This window comes from Lactuca saligna, chromosome 4 (assembly GCF_052625555.1).
Source record: "Lactuca saligna cultivar CGN05327 chromosome 4, ASM5262555v1, whole genome shotgun sequence".
NCBI classification, from domain to species: domain Eukaryota; kingdom Viridiplantae; phylum Streptophyta; class Magnoliopsida; order Asterales; family Asteraceae; genus Lactuca; species Lactuca saligna.
This window is the reverse complement of record NC_136420.1, coordinates 303615300-303635670: the sequence shown is the minus strand read 5'-3', so window position 1 is coordinate 303635670 and position 20371 is coordinate 303615300. Positions and strand designations below refer to the sequence as shown.

Genomic DNA, 20371 nt, shown 5'->3' with positions numbered 1-20371 from the left:
AGTACAAATAGTTCTCAAAGTACAATCCCAAAATCATAAAGTGCAGAAACATGGGTAGATGCATTGCGATCAAATCCGGCCATTCCCTTTCGAACTGGAAGTACCCGAAACTACAACCATAAAATTATAAGCACAAAGCTTAGTGAGTTCCCCAAAATACAACATACCATACATAACCTTGGTTCTAACCCTCACATTAGGTCAAATCCATAATAATGGGCCTATCCCTTCCTAATCAATGGGCCCAACCCAATATATAAATGGACCTAACATGTCATACCATGGGTCTATCCTAACATATGATGGGCCTAGCCCAACATACAATGCAAGAGTCACAAAGACAACTAGCATATAACATATCCAAGTGATCCGACATTGGTACCTTCGACCTACGGGTTATAATCTATCATACCAGTGGATAAAAGAATAATTTAACCTTCCTATACTTGGCCCAACAAAGCAAGCCCCAAACCCAAAATGACTCAAGGCCCAAAAATGGCCCAAGAGCCATTTAGGTTGATATGTCCCACATACTAACCTGGTACGCCTAACGTATGACGTTGAAGCCCAAAATCAACTTCAAACTCCTTAATGCCTTAAAACAACATGTATAACTTCTAGGTCTGATTCATATGGGACATCTCGAGTCATAAATTTCTTGACTTTATGACTTTGTACGGCTTAATGGTTACCAAACCAAATCCCAAAATCTCAACTTCATCAAAAGACAGCAACTCATGCATGGAAGGATTATACTCATCAATATCTGATTTTTATAGCTTAATGCCCTAAAAAATGACTAAAAATGGGCTCAAGTGTTATGGAATAACTTCTACTCACAAGATCCAGAGCATAGGACCAAAACATACTCATATCATGACCTAAGGCTAGATCTACATCAAATAACCATCGAGTTTGAAACTTTATACCTCCAAAATATAGATCAAGGTGAACAATACGTGTATCTACAAGCTCCAAAACAACCAATACTTTTTTAATGAGTTCTTCTTCTTCCAAACCCACCATAATCACTCAAAGGCTCAATAATCATTCAGATGAGGCTAGGGTTTTAAGGAGACAACTTAAGAGGATGGAGGCTGAAGGTAAGGAGGCTTGGAAATGAGTCAAGGCCTTTAAATATGGTCCAAGACCTAAAATTAGGGTTTAAGTCTGGCTCGCATACGCCCAGCGTACTCCTGGTACGCTCATCGTACCAGGTTATCCTCCACGATCAATCCTAGCTAGTGCACCCTGTACGCCCAACGTACTCAGCTTAACCCAAAATTTTCATAACTTCTAACGATCAAAATTTTTGCATCCCTAATTCGTTTTCGGCGTTCTTTATATGCGTGGAAAGGTAATGAGAAACCTTACAATATCATTTAATCTCTTTCAACTTAAAATCATCCGAACTTAAATCATAAATTCAATCAAAGGCCTGAAGCATCACTTTTACCAATATACTCTTAAAGTCTGGGGCCTTAACTTGATCCATCAATGTCCATAAATCCCTTAATAGGAAGCTTCTCGAAATCATATGTTACAAAAGAGGTAGTTATTTCAAACATTCATGTGTTATCTTTAAAAAAATCTCACTATTTTGATATAGTTTATGGAAAAGTCCAAACTTTTATTTTTGAACAAAAAATTCTCGATTACCTAATATTTTTCCAAAATTAACCGAAAAATCTTTATGTTTTTTTTAACATAAATGATAGATTATCAGATAAACCCCAATAATCAAGACTTTTTCATTCAAGAAAATAAAATTAAGACTTTTCCATAAACTAGACCAAAATAATAGGGCCTTTTTCTGAAGATAATACTTTAAATTAATTTAAAAGTGTTAAATATCATAGAGGGAAGTTAATATAATTAAATTAATTAGAAGGATACAAAATGGAAATTTGGAAACTTGAAGGGTTAGATGGTAATTTTAGAAAATTGAATTTGTGAAAGAGATCGGAATTGGGGATGATTAGGGAACAAGGAAGAGAAGATTAGGGGTTAATGTTGTAAATTTGCATTTAATCAAATCCATGTTGCATAAGGGCATTCACAATGCATTGAACTCTGTCACATCATCTTTCTACAATCCTTACAACTCTATCATTTTTTTCCTACAGTGCATTGAACTCTACAAAGTTTAATAGAATGTAACAAAATGTAGTTTATAGTAAATATTTATGAATTAAAAACTTTCTTTTCTCCCATTGAACACTTCAATGACCATTGAACTCCAAATCTATTGAATGTCATAATAACATCTCACAATGGTAAAGTTTTATCTATTGAATGACACATAGTCTTGACACCTCATTCAACTGACTCACCATTGTGTATGCTCTAAATAAAACGTATGCGCACAATCTCCTCTTTTGATCACGTATTACACGGACGTGTGTGTGTGTGTATATATATATATATATATATATATATACACACACACACACACGAATTAGGGTTCCATTGACTATGAATTAGAGGTGGTTAGAAACAAGGGCATCATTGGATGCTTAGGGGCTCGTTACGAAGAAGACAAAAGCAATTAGCTAGCGAATGCTACGCTGGCTACTAGTAATTAAGGAGGTAGATCCCTTTTGTAAATTTTGTTATCCTTTATTTGTGTAAATATGCCTTCCATCATATTGTAGAATAATCTTTTGGGTAATTAAGTGTTGGGTGTCTCCTACATGCATAAAGGAAGCATGGCACACGAATGTTGACCAAGAAAATGTAGACTTAAATTTATATTTTACCCGTGATTAAGATGAAGAAACCCATAAACTTTGCTTGTCGAACTTTTTGTTATTAAAATTCTTATGGGGAGATATAGGTTAACCAATTGTACTTCAAACTTTAATTACGTAAAGTTTTGTGCAATTTAAGGAATTTGTCATTTTATTCACCACATAAATGTTACTGTTTAGGTTTTTAACAATTTAAAATTTTCAAGGATCCATGGAATAAATGATTACATAGTCAGATTTTGTTGTTGAAGAGTAGGGTATGTTTCGAAAAACTAGTTAGTAGTTGATAGTTGGAAACTCAAAATTATAAGCAAAGCTAGAGATTGTAACTTTTATTTGTATATGAGTGTTCCGCAAAAAATAATTGAAAACTTTTAAAATATATAAACTTATATAAAAGGGTTTATCTAAATCACCCATTAAAAAAACGTAATTAAGTTGACTTGTAAAATTATAAAAAAATTGTTTGTTAAATATCACTTGTAACATAATGCAGGGACAGATCTTATAAGATAGTAGGGGTTGTGCCCCCTACCCCCCCCCCCCCCCCCACCTTTTTTTTTATAATTAGTCCATTAGTATTAAAAAAATTACATATTTGGCCTAAAGCTAAAAAAAATTACTGTGCCCCCACTGATCTTTAAGTTTTATACATATTATACTTTCGGCCCCCAACTCAAAAGTTCAAGCCCCGCCACTGTTATAATGAATAATATTATGAAATATTATATGAATTTGAGTATTGAGTTCTAACAGATAGTTTTTACTTGAAATGAAGTAAAACTATGTTGAGAATCATTCAGAATGTTTTAGAAGTCTTATGAGATTCCGAACAAAAGTCAAATATTGAAATTTAACGAAAATATAAAATTCGAAATAAGTATAATTTTATTATTAAAAGTTGTAAAGAATCTCGTTAGAAACATTTAGGCGAAAACCTCATTGAAATCCGAGTTATAACGAAGAAGTTATGAACAATCGAAGATCCGCGATAAAACCGGCAAACACTATTTAGCATAAACAGTGAGTTTTCGATAAACTACTTTTTAGCTTTAATGATCTAAACGAAAGTCGTAGTATTCGTTAAACCGAGAGTTTTCATAAAAAGAACATCAAAATCTGACTTCGTATATCGTATGAGGAAGTTATGATTTTTCTAAATTTCGGAATACTAGTAGACAGCTAAAAAATCAAAGAGTAAATTACACGAATGGTCCATATGGTTTAGGGTAATTTGCACGTTTGGTCCCTAACTTATTTTTTTAACTCGGAAGGTCCCTACCGTTTGTTTTTGTTACGCGTTTGGTCCTTGTCTTGCCTAAAAATACTACTTTGCCCTTGATTTTTTAATTTATTTAAATAAACACACCCCAACCCCACCCCTCACCTTACCTTACCTACGACACCATTTATTCTCTATTTAAATAATAGTTTTTTTTGGTAAGACAGGGACCAAGCGCGTAACAAAAATAAATAGTAAGGACCAAGCGTCTAACAAAAACAAACATTAAGGACTTTTTGAGTTAAAAAAATAAGATAGAGATCAAACTTGCAAATTACCCTAAACCATAGGGATCAATCGTGTAATTTACTCTAAAAATTAATATTTTATAAGCATAAAACTTTTTCATGATATCAAATTTAAGGGATGTCACACTATAGTATAATTTTTAAATTTCCTACGCAATATATTTAATTTGTTAATTTAATATTATGTGAAATGTAAAATTTATATCTAAATCCCATATATACTAAAAACATATACAACTGTTTATTAGCATCATTAAAAAAATTATATATATATATATATATATATATATATATATATATATATATATATATATATATATATATATATATATATATATATATATATATAATCTAAAACGAAAAACTAAAAGAGTAAATAGCTTTTTTAATTGATATTTTTCAAAAAATAAATGAATAGTTTTAAAATTGATTATCTATAACAATATGACACAAAACATAAAAATCAATATTACATTTAACTAAAAATCATATAAAATATAAAGTTATATTACATTGGAAACAATCTTATGGTCCAAATTAAAAGTGACTTAGTTTTCAAATTAATTAATTAAGTATAATAGTTATAAATTAAATTGTTAATTATATTTAATTATATTTAATTTTATTTAATTTTATTCATATGAAAACTATTGAAAACATATTTGCATACTATATTAGTTATTATGTTAGTGGATTTTTATTTTTTCATATGATTCAAAATTTTAATCCTACAAATAACTACGATAGATTATGTTGTTTTCCTTTTTAAGCCGGAATTCAAATCCAATATGGGACATATTTAGTTTAAGAATACATTAGATTTATTCGTTTTAACAAATGTTTTATAGTTATCTTTAATTTAATATATCTAAAAGATATAATTAAATTTAACCATTTATGTTTCTTAATATTTTTACCAAAATTTATTTTTGCAACATTGACAGGGTCATTCAAGCGGCATGTGCATCGGAAGTTACCTCTTTGGAAAGTTACAATGCTTTTGGAAAGTTAACGCAATACCTGATGGCACCACAACAAAGAAGAGCTCGCATAATGAAAAATTACTCATCTACCCTTTTCACATACCTTTCTTCTACCCCCATTAAACAATACCCATAACGAACACCCGCCAAAATCATCAAAGGAAATTCCTTTTTCATTTGATTCAATTTCTCCATAATGGAGAACTCATCGGAGAATTGCAACGTCAAGGTCGCATTGCATATCCGCCCTCTCAGCCGCCTGGAGCGGCAAAACGGCGGCAAAGAATGTCTCGACGTCGTTCCGGGGACAGCTAAGGTACACACACACAATTACGACAATTCCTTGTTTATATGTAGCACAAAATTGGAACTATCGATTCAATACATATCTACAAATCAATGTCGCTGATCTCCAGCTTTTAATTAGGTTTTCGTAAATCGATTAACCATATGCGCTCAATACATGTAATCGTCTAATGGAGATTGCTTTTTTTGGTTATTCCATACATATTATGGAGGAACGTATGATCTTATTCGAGTGATTTTCGTACGATTTATGCAATTTATTGAATGAAAACGCGCTTCATATAACGCTGGATATCAATCATTTCAACATAATTCGATTTTTTGCCATTTTCATAACTGATTGCCGGATTCTAGGAAGATATGTAGATATGCTCTGTTAGATTCAAGGCGACCTTACAATCTATGTTACCACTTTAACAGTTTTTGTTAACGATTAATGTAATCAATAGAAAAGTCCCTTTTTTAACACAAAAACAAATCTTCACATAAGAATTGATATATACCACTGAAAAGGTTTAAAAGCTTGGTTTTACAAGTGCAGGTGTTAATCGATAAAAACTCGTTTATATTTGATCATATTTATGGAGGAGGAGGTTCTCCATCAATCAATATGTTTGAAGAGTGTGTCATGCCTCTCTTAGATGCTTTGTTCCAAGGATACAATAGTACAGTTATTGCATATGGTCAGGTACTTTTTAAACTTTTTGTTAAGAAGAAATACGTTTTTTTTAAATCTTTTGTTAGAACTTAGAAGTTCATATACCAATTGTTTGCAGACAGGTTCAGGCAAGACATACACAATGGGCACCAATCCAAAAGAAACCTCCCACAAAGGACTGATTTTTCAAATCATGCAAACAATATTCAACAAGATGGAGACACTGAAAAACGAAAGTGAATTCCAATTGCATGTTTCCTTCATTGAGGTATGACTAATTGTCTAATTTACTATTCCTTCAGATGTTTTGATGTTAATTACAATTGATTTTAACAAGAGGGTGTGTTTGAATTTTAAGATTTTAAAAGAAGAAGTGAGGGACTTATTGGATTCAGCTGTTATTGAAAGAATAGAAACAAGTGATGGAAATCCTGAGAGTGTGGCTCCTGGAAAGCCACCTGTACAAGTTCGCAAAGCAGCAGATGGAGCTCAGAGCCTAAATGGATCAACTGAAGTTAGTGTTAGCACACAGAAGGAAATGACAGCTTGCTTAGAGCAAGGATGTTTGAAGAGATCAGTTGCTTCAACAGATATGAACACTCAATCAAGGTATAACGATTTTGAATTTTCTTACCAAATTTCTCTCCATTGATGTTGTGATTTGTGAAAGTGAATTTATACATGTGAACTTAAATCTGTCTCCATTTTTGTGCAGTTTTGCAGTGTAACAATTAAACATTTTGACATGTTATATCAAGGTTTTTACCGATAATTTTCCAAATTAATCATTATGACTTGTTATAGCATGTCAAAATGCATGGTTATTTATGGTTGAGTAAATTACACGAATGATCCCTATGGTTTGGGGTAATTTACACGTTTGGTCCATAACTTATTTTTTTTAACTCGGAAGGTCCCTACAGTTTGTTTTTGTAGCGCGCTTGGTCCCTGTTATACCTAACAAGACTATTTTGCTATTTATTTTTTAATTTATTTAAATAAACACACCCCCAACTTCCACTTCACCTTACTTTACCTTACCTACTTCATCTTATTTAGATAAATTAAAAAAATCAAGGGCAAATAGTATTTTTTAAGTATAACAAGGACCAAGCGCAACAAAAACAAACTGTAATGACCTTCCAAGTTAAAAAAATAAGTTAGAGACCAAACGTGCAAATTAACCCAAACCATAAGGACCATTCGTGTAATTTACTTTTTATGGTTTGATTGGAAAAAGTAGAGTATAATGAAAATGTTAGAAAAGCATCACCTATATTATAGGCATCTTACTGAAAAAAAAATTCTATATTAACTTCTTCATCGTTTAAAACCTCCCATTATTTCAATCCATACGAAAAAAAACCTATATTGAATGTTTTTGGAATTTTAAAGACAAACTCAATTCTAAACTACTGATGTATTATATCTTTTAAAGCTCAAACTTGATAATAATATCATCTTCTTTTTTGTATATGTTTATAGTTTATTAGTAGTTATAATAGATAACATATAAACTACTTTTTTTTTTTTTTAATGAATTTTACAAATTTCACATTTGGTAATATTTGCAACAGTCGTTCCCACGCAATCTTCACCATAATTTTAGAACAAAAGGATAAAAATAAAGGTGAAGAAAATCCAATCGATTGCATGGGTGAAGAGTATCGATGTGCAAAGTTACATTTGGTGGATCTTGCGGGATCTGAAAGAGCTAAGAAATCAGCAACTGAAGGAGTTCGATTCAAAGAAGGTTAGTGATAATATACAATTAATCGAGTATTTGTTGATCAATTTGAAACTCTCATTGATGATTATAGGCTTATAGGAGTTGTTTCTCTCTCTCTCTCTCTCTCTTGGTTTATTGGAATAGGTGTTCATATCAATAAGGGGCTTTTTGCACTTGGGAATGTTATTAGTGCCCTAGGAGATGATAAAAAGCGGAAAGAAGCACAACATATCCCTTATCGAGATAGTAAACTTACTCGGTTGTTACAGGTTTGTGGCAATTTAGTAATTAAACTTCAAATTTATTTTTTTTCTTGAAAAAAAACCTTATATTTTTATATTTTTTCCAAAAAATCCCTCAAATTTGTATGTTTTTGGGAAATCTGTAGAAAAATCTCAAATTTTTGGGAAAAGTTTCAATAAAGACTTAAAAAAAAATTGAACAGAAAAGTCCCGATTATTCAACATTTTGCCCAAATTAACGAATTTTTTTTTTTTTTATATTTGAACTGTAAATGATGGATTATATGATTTTTTCAAAATAATGAGATTTTTCTGTTCAAAAAAAAAACTTGTAGGACTTTATTGAAACTTTTCCCAAAAGTTTGGGATTTTTCTGTAGATTTCCCTATTTCTTTTTCTTTTTCTTTTTTTTTAAAAAAAAGCCCTCAACCTTCTAAATGCTTCCAAATAAAACATCAACCTTTTTAGTTTTTCTCGAAAAAATCCTCACATTTTACTTTTTTTTTTTGAAAAAAATGACTAAAAGGGTCAGATTGGAAAATAATGAAAAAATGCAAGGTTTTTCTCAGGTAAAAAATAAATTTGAGGTTTAATCTGGAAAAAACATAAAATATAAGGTCTTTTATGAGATTAACCTTATTATAAACATGAGGATAATTGTAATAAATATAAATGGACTTTTTTTTCCTTAACCAATAACTTAAATTTCATTGTTATAATGGGTAGAATTTTCAAAGTATAATGCCCTAATAAATAATAATTTGAAAGCACAATGTTACAAAAAGGAAAAAGTAATGTACAACTACAATGCTATAATAAGGAAAACGTACATTGCTATTTCTTGCATTCAGTTTAGCCTATAAACATTAGAGATGTTGTATAGAATAGTTAAATTCAACTCATATATGCTAGTAAAAACTTGGTTAAACTATATTTATGTGTCTTGTTATACCACTTTATGAAGTGAGTTGAATTGATATATGCATTTAACAGGCTTCACTTGGTGGGAATTGCAAAACTGTTATGATAGGTATCTTTATCTTCCTAACTTTAAAAATCTGTTATCTTGTGATTTTATAATTTATATTACTGAGCATTGTTTATTTTTAGCTTGTGTCAGCCCTGCTGATTTTAATTTTGAGGAAACTCTTAATACTCTCAAGTACGCTAATCGTGCTCGCAATATTCAAAATAAAGCGTCCGTACGTATAAAAAATATATTTTTTTTCTTCACTTAACTTTTTTTTTTTGACATATGTACTTTTATATTTTACTTTAATGAAATATATTTTTCATGTTCTTCAGGTTCAAACAGAAGTATTTCCTGTTGACACACACAAGTTGAGGCAACAATACAGGTTGTTGCAGGAGGAACTTGCTCACATGAGGGAAGCTGAAATTGTTGAAGTCCAGGTATTATTCTATAGAGTAAATTACATCTTTGGTCCCTGAGAATATAGATATTTTTCTTTTTTTCAGTTTGGTCCTTATTTGAGGTTTTCATAACGTTTTTTCTTTGTTCCAAGTAAAATGACTATTTTTTGGGACAAAAAAACGTTACAAGAACCAAAATTGCAAGAAAAAAACCTTCTAGGACCAAAATTGCGAAATCGGCTAAACTTAGGGACCAAAAATGTAATTAACTATATTTATACGGTCTTTTGTGCTACTTGCTTGTAGGATCTGAAGAGAAAAATTGATTGGCTAGAGAATACCAACACTGAACTTCTCGAAAAGATTATTGAAATGAAGGTACTATTTCATATTCTTGGGATACTATTGAAATCCCACATCAGCTAGACACAGTCTCATCCACCTCGATATATGTTAAAGTTTAACCTCTCTCCTCAAGAGCTAGTTTTGAGAGAAAATCTAGGACTCCAAATATCTCATAATTACCATATATTATATAACACACATTATTAGAAATTAAAAAAGGATTATGATAAGTTGCATATTGTCTCTTGTGCTAATTACTTGTAGGATCTTAAGAGAAAAATCGAAAGGCTAGAGGCTACCAACTCAGATCTTCTCCAAAAGATTAATGAATACCGCAATAAATGTGCTGTTGTGGGCCATTCTGAGACAGATGCTCGAGTATGTTAATTTACACTTTCAATGCGTATAATCAATTAATAATGGTTAGATTTTTGTTTATATATATAGAGAGTAAATTACTGTAATCGTTCCTATGGTTTGGTTAAAATTGTACGTTTGGTCCCTAACTTCTTTTTGCACTCAGATTGTCCCTATGATTTGATTTTATTGCATTTTTTTATCCCTATAGCTTTGTCAAAATTGCACGTTTGATCCCTAACATTTTTTTTGCACTCAGATCGTCCCTATGGTTTGATTTTGTTTCATTTTTCGTCCCAATGGTTTTGTCAAAATTGCACGTTTGGTCCCTAACTTTATGTATGTAAGGGACGAAAAACGCAACAAAATCAAACTACAGAGACGATCCGAGTGCAAAAAAAAAAGTTAAGGACCAAACGTTTAATTTTGACCAAACCACAGGGACGATTTCAGTAATTTACTCTTATATATAAAATCATGTTATTTTACTTTTTGATTCTATCTCAGGAAGATAAAAGAGGCTCACGATACATAAAATCTCCAGAGGCAATCACTGAACCTGTTACAAGTAAGTTTTTAGTAAGAGTCTACATGGAATCTCTTTGGTTCACTAATTTTGATTTTTTTTTTTTCTTTGGAATTTAAGGTGATGATATTTCAAGCAAAAAGTTGAAAGAACCTGATAAAAAAACAATAGAACCCGAGCATGAAATTCAACAGAATATGATGCACCAAGAGTCGAATAATTTGGACAAACCTTTGGAACAGAAAGAGGTGCCTTGTCTTATGCATTTCCTTTCTTTTTTGCTTTCTGTTTTCTCAGAAATTGTCTTCCTCCTATTATAATTGAGAACTTGTGCATTAAATTCATTTTTTCCAAGGATAATTAATTCCTTGTGCCAATTTGAACTCACTAACTTTATGAATTTAAAAAACGTTCTCCAAATGAGATCCGTTATTAGAAAATTGTATGGCTTTCAGAGATTCCCAACGACCCATTTAATGAAAAATAATAAAGCAAACTGAACACAAGAATCTACATGAAAATCCACAAAACCGAAGAAAACCCATCGACTTCCAAACAAAATAATTCATTATACAACAAATTATTACAATCACATAGACTAATATCTCAAGCCACCCCTAATCACACCCACACAAACTTAAACTCACATCTATACACTCCAAAACAAGAGATAAAAAGAAATATGAAATTAAATACTTTCAAATATATTTAATTGTGTTCAAATTTCATATCATTGATGTTCAACGGTTGTTGGGGATCTTTGAGGCCGTTTTACCAACAATACTTTTACTCTGTAATCATGTAGTTTGATTGTGATGTTTTGTTTGTGGTAAATCATTTGTTTTCATGTTAATCATACTGATCCTGTCTCCTTATCATTCAGTAGATCCCGACTTGTTTGCAGTCTGAGATGAAACTTGGATCTGATGACATGGAAGAACTCGAACAACGATTTGGGAAGAAAATCACAGCTCTCGAGGAAGAAAAAAGATTATTGCAGGTTTGATTTCTTCACCTTTTCATCTGTGATCCCTATCAGTTTCATCTCCATAGTTTTTTCTGTAAATGCAGCTAGAAAGAGATGATTTGCAAGCTGAAATTACGCATCTTGAATCTATGAGTGAGCCAACATCAAATGAGCAAACAATGAATACAGAGAAACTTGAAGCAATGGAGGAGAAGGTGATTGTGATTGTGATCCAGATTATATGTGCTGAAATGGACTTCTTTTTAGTCAACTTCTAAATTGTTTTATTAAAACTATATGTAGATTTCAGAATTGGAAAGAAAACACGAAGCACAGGTTGATGTTTTAAGGCAAAAAAGTCATGATGCAATGAAACGACTACAAGATGAGATAAGTCTTATTAAGAAGCAAAAGGTAATTTAATTCCTCACTTCTGTTCTCATAAAGTTGACAGAATGTTTAATTTATGTTTTTTTTTTTTTTTTGGGTTACAGGTTCAACTACAGCAGAAGGTGAAAGAAGAAGAGGAGCAGTTTCGAAAATGGAAGGCTTCTCAAGAGAAACAAATGATGCAGGTAATATCATTAATCTAATGACAAACTATTAAGAAAATTCAAATATTATTTGTATTATTTTAATCAGATAAAAAAGGAGAGCAGGAAGACTGAAATCGAAAGGCATAAGTTGCAAGCTCTATATCAACGCCAAACACAGGTAACGATTTAACTTTATTTTATCATGGAATGTAATCACTCATTCCATTACCTTTTTTATTCCAAACCCTTTGTCATTCCATTCACTCCAACAAAACAAACTTGTAGAACTTATGAAGTCAAATAACCATAATTTTCATTGTAGGTTCTTCAAAGGAAAACAGAAGAAGCTGCAAGAGCTACCAAAAAACTAAAAGAGTTGCTTGAATTGCGCAAGGCTGCAAGGCGAAGCGAAACTGCAGGTAATAATCTTGATTCAACTTTTCTCCACCATTTCTTTAAGTTTTCACTAACTTCATTCTTCCTCTCTCTCTCTCTCTAGCCTCCAAACCAAGTGGACAAAATCGATCTGGACAGGTGATTATATGTTTTCTTGCTTTTCGAGCACTATTGGATGTGTTGTATTTTATTCAATCTAGGGTGTTTTAAAAGATCTGTTATTATATATATCATTTTGTAGATCAAAGCTTTAAAGAAATGGCTTCATCTTGAACTTGACAAGGTCATGAAAGTGTATAAACTACGTATCGATCATGAAAAGAAAACTCAAAGGTACGTACGCTACCCTATATATCATTTCTATATATGTTGAAGTCTCCCCTGTGTCCTTAAAAGCCTCTTATATGGAGAAATTTAAGGACACTGTATATTTAACATGGTATCAGAGCCACATAACGATTTCTCTTTTTACATATCCAGCAATGCAAAACTTAAAGAGGAGTTGTCGTTACTTAAGCAAATGGATAAACCTTCTTCTCATGTACCCAAGCCTTCAGCTTCCGCAGAGGAGACCAAACCCGCTAGGTATATATGAAATTGTTATCGATTTTTTTAATTTCCATTTTTCCTTCTTTTTAGAGATTGTTAGTGTCCCACATCGGTTAGACACAGTCTCATCTGTCTCTATATATTTTGGAGTCTACCTTCTCTCTTTTCGAGAGAAAATCTATGACTCCACATCTCTAACTAACATGATATTTGTAAAATATCAAGCTTCCGGCTCTAGAAGTGTGTTGGTGTCCTACATCAACTAGACACAGTCTCATTTATCCATATATATGTTGAGGTCTACCCTCTTTAGTCTCTAATCTAACATGGTATCAGAGCCTACGTCTAGACCTGCATGGGCTAAAAACATAAAAATCTCGAGCTTGTCTCACAGGGAATGTTATGTCCCACATCAACTAGACACAGTCTTATCTGTATCTATATGTGTTGAAGTCCACACTGTCTATCTCTTTAAGGGCTCTTTTGGAGAGAAAATCCAAAACTCTACATATCTACTAACTAACACAGATAACAACAAGTAGTATTGAATAACAATGTTGAATATTGTAGAGGGCGTTCATTATCACCAAATGCAAAAGCAGCTAGAGCGCGTTCCTTGTCACCAAACGCAAAAGCAGCTAGAATTGTTTCACTTGAAAGCAGGGTGAAATCCTGCACGGCTTCCCTTGCCATCATAACTTCAAAGATTCAAGAGGCTGGGCGAGGACATGATGTTGCCTCTCCGGGACGTTGGAAAGGCTTAGTGTCTTTAGGAGATGCTAAGGATTTGCTTCAGTACTTATTCAGTATTGTTATTGATGCAAGGTAATATATATATATATATATATATATATATATATATATATATATATATATATATATATATATATATATATATATATACACTTTTGTAGTGTTGTATATAATTATTTCATCTTACAGACGCCGGTTGTGGGAAAAGGAAATTGATCTGAAGGAGACGAAAAGCCAATTTGAGGAGCTTTTGTCACAACAAAATAACAATAAATGTGATCCTTCTTCACAAACAACCGCTATCCAACCTGCAAAACTAAGCTCATTAACTAAAAAATGGAAAGAAATGGAAGAACAAGCTGTGCAAAATACTCCTGTACAAAATACAAGGGACAAGACACCTACAAGGAAATCAAGAGAAACAGAGAAGCAACCTGCTACTAGCGCCTCGCTTCCTCCATTAAAGGTAATAAGATTACTTGTTCATATATATATATATATATATATATATATATATATATATATATATATATATATATATATATATATATATATATATATAGTGGTTTTTTAGGTAAAAAGATGATAATGTAATGGTTTTTCGGTAATTTGACCTTCAATTTTTGTGTATTTGAGTTGAGTTTTAGGCTAAACAATTTGAATCCCTCATTTTTATTTTGTTTTTTTTATAATTATTTGATGGTTATAACAGGGAAAGGCTCCAACTACGTTGGATATATTTGCAGATATGGGTATTGGACCTCCATTACCATTTCCTGAATCAAAGGAAAGCGACTCTAATGCTGGAATCTGCAATCGTCCAGTCAAAGTCCTTTATAAACAAACTGAAAAGGTGAAAAAAAAAAATTGGTACCAAAATGTACTTTATGCCAAATCCTTATCTCTATTTTTAAAGAGAAAACTTTTGGGACCAAAATTGCAAAAACCGTTTACACTCAAGGACCAAAATGTACTTTACAATCCCCACCCCAATTTTTTCTGATGTCATCAAAATGGGACCCACAAAACAAACACGATAACTAATTATGACAAAAGTATGCTCCATTAGGCTTTTCTAATGGAATGAATATATTACTAATTGTTGATTCAGATGATACCAATTGCACACACGTCGATGAAAAAAGCACCACTTGAAGAACAGAAGGGGAAAGTATCGAGGTGGAGGCGAGGGCATGATGAATGGCTGATACAGTTTAAGTGGAAGTGGCAAAAACCATGGAAGCTTGGGGAATTGTTTGGAAGCACTGATCAGATTAGAAACAGTGATGAGACATTAAAAGGTCAAGATCTATCTACAAGACTTGGTCAAACCACATGATCGTTGACCTTCATTTGATGGGTTTAAATCCAATTAGAAGAACATCCCACGAGAGAAAGTAATTGCGACCTTCAAAGGTGTTAGAATGTAAATATTGTAGGAATTAGCTATGACCCAATTAACCCATGGGGATGTAGGATTTCCTATAATTAGGGTTCCTACTTGGTTTTGTATATTTTTCATGTAAAGATGAACAAACACTGAGGTATTTTCATTTTCACAAGGTCAATCTCTTTCTAGTTTACAAAAAGTATAACTGGTGAAGTGATTCATCAATTTTTCTGTTAGAAACAATCTTTTGTATATAACAACAAACTGTAGGATCTGATCTCTTGCTTCAAATTTCAGTACTTAATCTTTACAAACATTTCATATTGAATAAACTCAAGCTAACCAGTAATCAACACCACATTATACATCAAAAAACATGAAGCTCCTACCTCTTAAATTTCCTTCATGCTATGAGTATCCCTTATAAGTGTCATTACCATTATCAATACTCCCACTCTCTTTAATCTCCTGTAACATCTTCAACACTTGTCTCATAACCGGCCTTTGTTCCGGTGAAGTCAAGCTACAAACACCCGCCACCTCAACAAGCATCCCGAGCCTATCATCACCCGCCACATCATCATTCTCCCTCATGGCTCTCACCCATTCCGCCATGTCATCCGGAACAAGGTGTGGATGTTGGGACGGCGGCCTACCGGATAAAAGCTCCAACAAGAGGACTCCAAACGCGTAGACGTCGGATTTCGTTGTCGCTCGGTGGAACGACTTTCTCAATTCCGGAGCTTTGTAGCCCGTGGGAATGGAATCGTCGATTGAAGTGGGGTCCGCGAGGACTAGGAGGCAATAGTCGGTTAGACAGGCTTCGAAGTCGGAACCGAGTAAGACGTTTGAGGATTTTAGGTTGTTGTGGATGAGACGTGAGGCTTGGTGGATGTATGCGAGACCTAAAGCTATGTCTTCCGCGATTTTTAAACATGATGTCCAATGAAGTGGTTTTGCTCTTGTTGATCTTGATCCTGTTTTTTCGAATGCCAAGTAATTAGTTTTTGAGATTTGATATATTATAATTTAGCGCGTGATCTTAATATATTTGAAATTAGTTAAAAAAAATGTTTTGTTTTGTTTTTTTCATTTCAATGTAAATGAAACTGTACTAAATAGGCAAATACCAAACACTACCTAGAGATAACTATTTGGCAGAATTGCATCACCATGATGACTTCACGCTTACTAAACATATTTTAGTGACTAGTCAAAATCAAAAAACCACGCCACTCCTTTTTCAATAAAGTACACACGCTCCGGTTTAACCGAGTCAAACCCAGTGAGTCACGAAGTAACTAAACACCGAGTTCACAACAACAGAGAAAGAAAAAGTGAAAAACTCACCATGGATTAGGTTGTAGAGGCTCCCGTTCGGTTGATAATCGTAGATGACTAGCCTCTCTTGTTTCGCCTGAAAATAAGCTCTCACCGGAACCAAATTAGGATGCCGGAGTCCTCCAACCGCTTCCAAATGTCTCTCGAAAGCTTCACCGGACGTTGTTGCAGTCTTCCCGGCGTCGAGTCTTTTCACTGTTACGATCAGCTGATTATCCATGACTGCCTTGTACGTTGTTCCGATCACTCCTCTCCCTAGCAGCTCCGCCGATGCTGACATGAGTTGTTCCAGACTGTACATCGCTGATTCGCCTTCGCAGAATATCAAATTGCCGCTTTTCTCTCGGTGGTGTTGAGGTAATTCCAGTTTCTTCTCTTTGATTTCGGCTTCCTTGCTAACGATTCGCACTTCGCTTGCTGTGTTGGTTGAAATCGCATGAAATGTGCTAACGTTTCGGTTGTCGATTTCGTTTTCAGTTTCGTTTTCTTCATCTGAGCTGTAGTCAACTGATTTCGTTTGATGTTGACGATTCCTTCGTTTATTCACAATAGTGACAAGCAAAAGAACAATCGCTATAAGGATTAGGAGTCCGATTATAAACCCTAGGATTATGCCGATTCTCCTGTGCCTCCGCGTAGACGGCGGAGAAGCAAGCAGACCTTGAGACCCTACGCTTTGAAGTAGCGGCGCCGGAGCTGAAACGCCTGGAGGAGTGTCATCGAAGAACGGAGACCTTGAGTCGCAGATTTTGTTAAGGATCTTCCCGCAGAGCCCAGGGTTTAACAAGTACGATGAAATATCGAATCTCGAGAGAGCAGGCGTGACTGGAATCGATCCGGTGAGGTTATTCCCGGAGACGTTAAACACTTCGAGAGTGGTTATGTTGAGCGGCGGGAGAGAACCATTGAACCGGTTCCATTCTAGCCGGAGGTAGGTGAGCCGGTCTAAGGAGTTCAGTTCAATAGGTAGTGGTCCGGCGAGGCTATTCCGAGCAAGATCAAGTGACCGGAGACGATGAAGCGAGACCAATGGCAGCGGGAACGTCCCGGAGAAAGCATTGTGGTCAAGGAAGAGTGTTTTGAGGTTGGTGAGAGGAGACAAATCCGGTATAACGCCGGAGAGAGAGTTGTTCCGGAGGCTGAGCACCCGGAGCTGGTCTAGTCGAGTCAAGGTATTGTCGGCGAAGATACCACTGAGACCGCAGCCTTGAAGTACGAAACGAACCACTCGACCTTGAACACATTTCGCACCTTGCCATTGACAGTAATCAAATCGCTCGTTGAGATTGTAGAGGAGCTTGTTTCCGATGTCGGCTTTTAGCTTGAACTTGAGTAGAGCTACGGCGTCAGATGGTAGTAACGCTTCCACTGGTTTTGGGTCGACGGCGGAGGCGGTGATGGAGGCGGTGAGGAGGAGAAAGAAAGACAATAGATAGTGGCGGTAGCGGTGGCGGTGGTGGAAGGGTTTTGGTAGGGCGCACATCGTTTGAGGAGTGGACTAGGGAAGAGGACTAGAGGAGAGTAGAGAAGTGAGTTGTCTCTTTTTGTTTGCTTCGTTTCTTTTTCTTTGTGGAGTTGAATTTTCCATCAAACAGGGGAAAATGCACAACGGGAATCAAGGTCAAGAAAATGACAAAACATACTTATGCTTTAACTAGTATAATATTATTGCTTAATGAAAAGAAAACTAATGTCAAAATAGCAAATTTTAGATTTTAGAAACACATCTAGTTTAGTTAAGGTTGTCTAAAAAATAACTAATGAAAAGCACATACAGGAAATTGAAATGATATGTTTATAATAAGAAAGATATCATTATTATATCATAATAAATAATAAATGTATGTGAGATACTTATATTTTTATAGGAGAAATAAAAAAAACGCCAAATTTTGCGAATTTTTTTACAACAAAATTGACTTTTTTTACTAACCATTAATCGCATTGATCCCGCTGTGCCTTGACAACGCAATTTTGTCGTCTCCTATTTAAGATGTCTTTTTAGTAGTAAAAAAAAAAATAACACATCTTTTTTTAAATATCGAAAAATAAAAATAAAAAAGTTATAAACTCCACATTAATATTAGTCCAATTTCGTATTAAACGATTTTTTAATTTTTATGATGAACAGTATTTTATAGTATGCTCATTGAGAAATTGGTGATTATATGGTGTAAAAATAATCAAAAGAAAACTATCTTTGTAAATTGTAGTTCTCTGATATTTTGTGGTGTTTTGAAAGGATACTTTTTGAGCGACTGATACAGTAAAGAAAGAGCGCATACATCTGATCTAGTGCTGCCTTAAAAAGGGGCTACTTTAGACACTGCAACAACTTACAAGTTACAACATGGTATTTTTGTTTGATGCTCTTTTTAATATAAAGTATAAAATAAGACAGTAGTTGGTATAAATTAATAAATAACCACAGATTCAGTAGTAAATACTAAACAGCAGTAGCACTTGAAAAATTAATCATATTGCAGCATGACATAAAGATTTTAGTTTAAAGTCATGTATATTTACATGTGAGTCAGAGGCATAAGTGAGGGGAGGGGGGTCCCTTGTTCGGAAGTATTAGCGGGAAATGAATGGAGTGTGGAGCCATCTCTCTTTGGGAAAGTAGGAATGCTAAAAAATAGGATGTGAACACTTAACATGACTAGGTTACTTCACTCGGCTGTTTTGCGTTATGTTGCCTTTTTGATATTTTACATAATTTATATTTATAATTTAATAATAAAAATGATAAGATGTTAATCATATTAAGTAGAGAGAGCAAGGTGGATGACACGTCATGTTTACATGAAAAAATTAATCTGAATATCTTGTTATTAACAAGATTCACGAGATTTAACAACATAGTAAAAATAGACTCTATAACTTGTAGTAAATTTTAAAAATATAAAAAGTAAAAGAGTAAATTACACGAATGGTCCCTATGGTGTAGTTTAATTTGCGCAGTTAGTCTCTAACTTATTTTTGTAATTCGGAAGATTCTTATTGTTTGTTTTTGTTACGCGTTTGGTTCCTGTCTTATCTAAAAATACTATTTTAGCCTTGATTTTTTAATTTATTTAAATAAACACACCCTCAAACACACACATTCACCTTACCTTACCTATCCCTTCATTTTTCCCTATTTAAATAATAATCTTTTTAAATAAGACAGGGACCAAATGTGTAACAAATATAAACAATAAGGATCAAGCACACAACAAAAACAAACAATAAGGACCAAGCGAGTTAAAAAAATAAGTTAGAGACTAAACGCACAAATTACCCCAAACCATAGGGACCATTCGTGTAATTTACACAAAGTAAAATTCTATATTTTCATCGAGTCAAAATAAACGTGTGTTGCTCATTTGGATCTTTTGCTGTTATTGCTTTGAATGTGGAGTAAACTAACACCCACACTCTTGGTGCAGAAAGAACAATCATACATTTTATCCGGACATTAAACAGACATTAAACAAATAAATTACTTTACAATGATAATACAAACCACATTTCAAAGCTGACCATGCTTTTCGGATTACAATAGTGGAATCAAGGGGCACGAGAAGCAATCTCAAACCAGCATGCATTAGTAAAAGACTAAACAAATCATAAATCGGTTTAGATCAAATGTGAAGA

General features: G+C 33.5%; 2 protein-coding genes across 2 annotated transcripts; one reads left to right on the top strand and one right to left on the bottom strand.

Moving 5' to 3' along the window:
- The first annotated feature begins 6121 nt into the window (after positions 1 to 6121).
- Positions 6122 to 15632, top strand: LOC145043897 (kinesin-like protein KIN-4A). The gene is made up of 25 exons (XM_078992665.1): positions 6122 to 6257; positions 6346 to 6495; positions 6586 to 6836; positions 7805 to 7980; positions 8101 to 8225; positions 9192 to 9228; positions 9309 to 9400; positions 9504 to 9611; positions 9879 to 9950; positions 10182 to 10295; positions 10782 to 10842; positions 10921 to 11048; positions 11687 to 11800; positions 11872 to 11982; positions 12071 to 12181; positions 12262 to 12342; positions 12410 to 12481; positions 12626 to 12722; positions 12803 to 12837; positions 12941 to 13032; positions 13180 to 13284; positions 13819 to 14073; positions 14191 to 14467; positions 14714 to 14854; positions 15113 to 15632. The coding sequence occupies exons 1-25, from the start codon at positions 6180 to 6182 to the stop codon at positions 15338 to 15340; spliced, it is 3111 nt and encodes a 1036-aa protein (XP_078848791.1). The 5' UTR covers positions 6122 to 6179; the 3' UTR covers positions 15341 to 15632.
- Positions 15633 to 15688: 56 nt separating this feature from the next.
- On the bottom strand, positions 15689 to 18326 carry LOC145043898 (Leucine-rich repeat protein kinase family protein). Its single transcript, XM_078992666.1, has 2 exons — positions 16742 to 18326; positions 15689 to 16368 (listed from the first exon to the last, which is right to left on the bottom strand). Exons 1-2 carry the CDS (start codon positions 18213 to 18215, stop codon positions 15800 to 15802), a joined length of 2043 nt encoding a protein of 680 aa, XP_078848792.1. The 5' UTR covers positions 18216 to 18326; the 3' UTR covers positions 15689 to 15799.
- Between the last annotated feature and the right edge of the window lie 2045 nt (positions 18327 to 20371).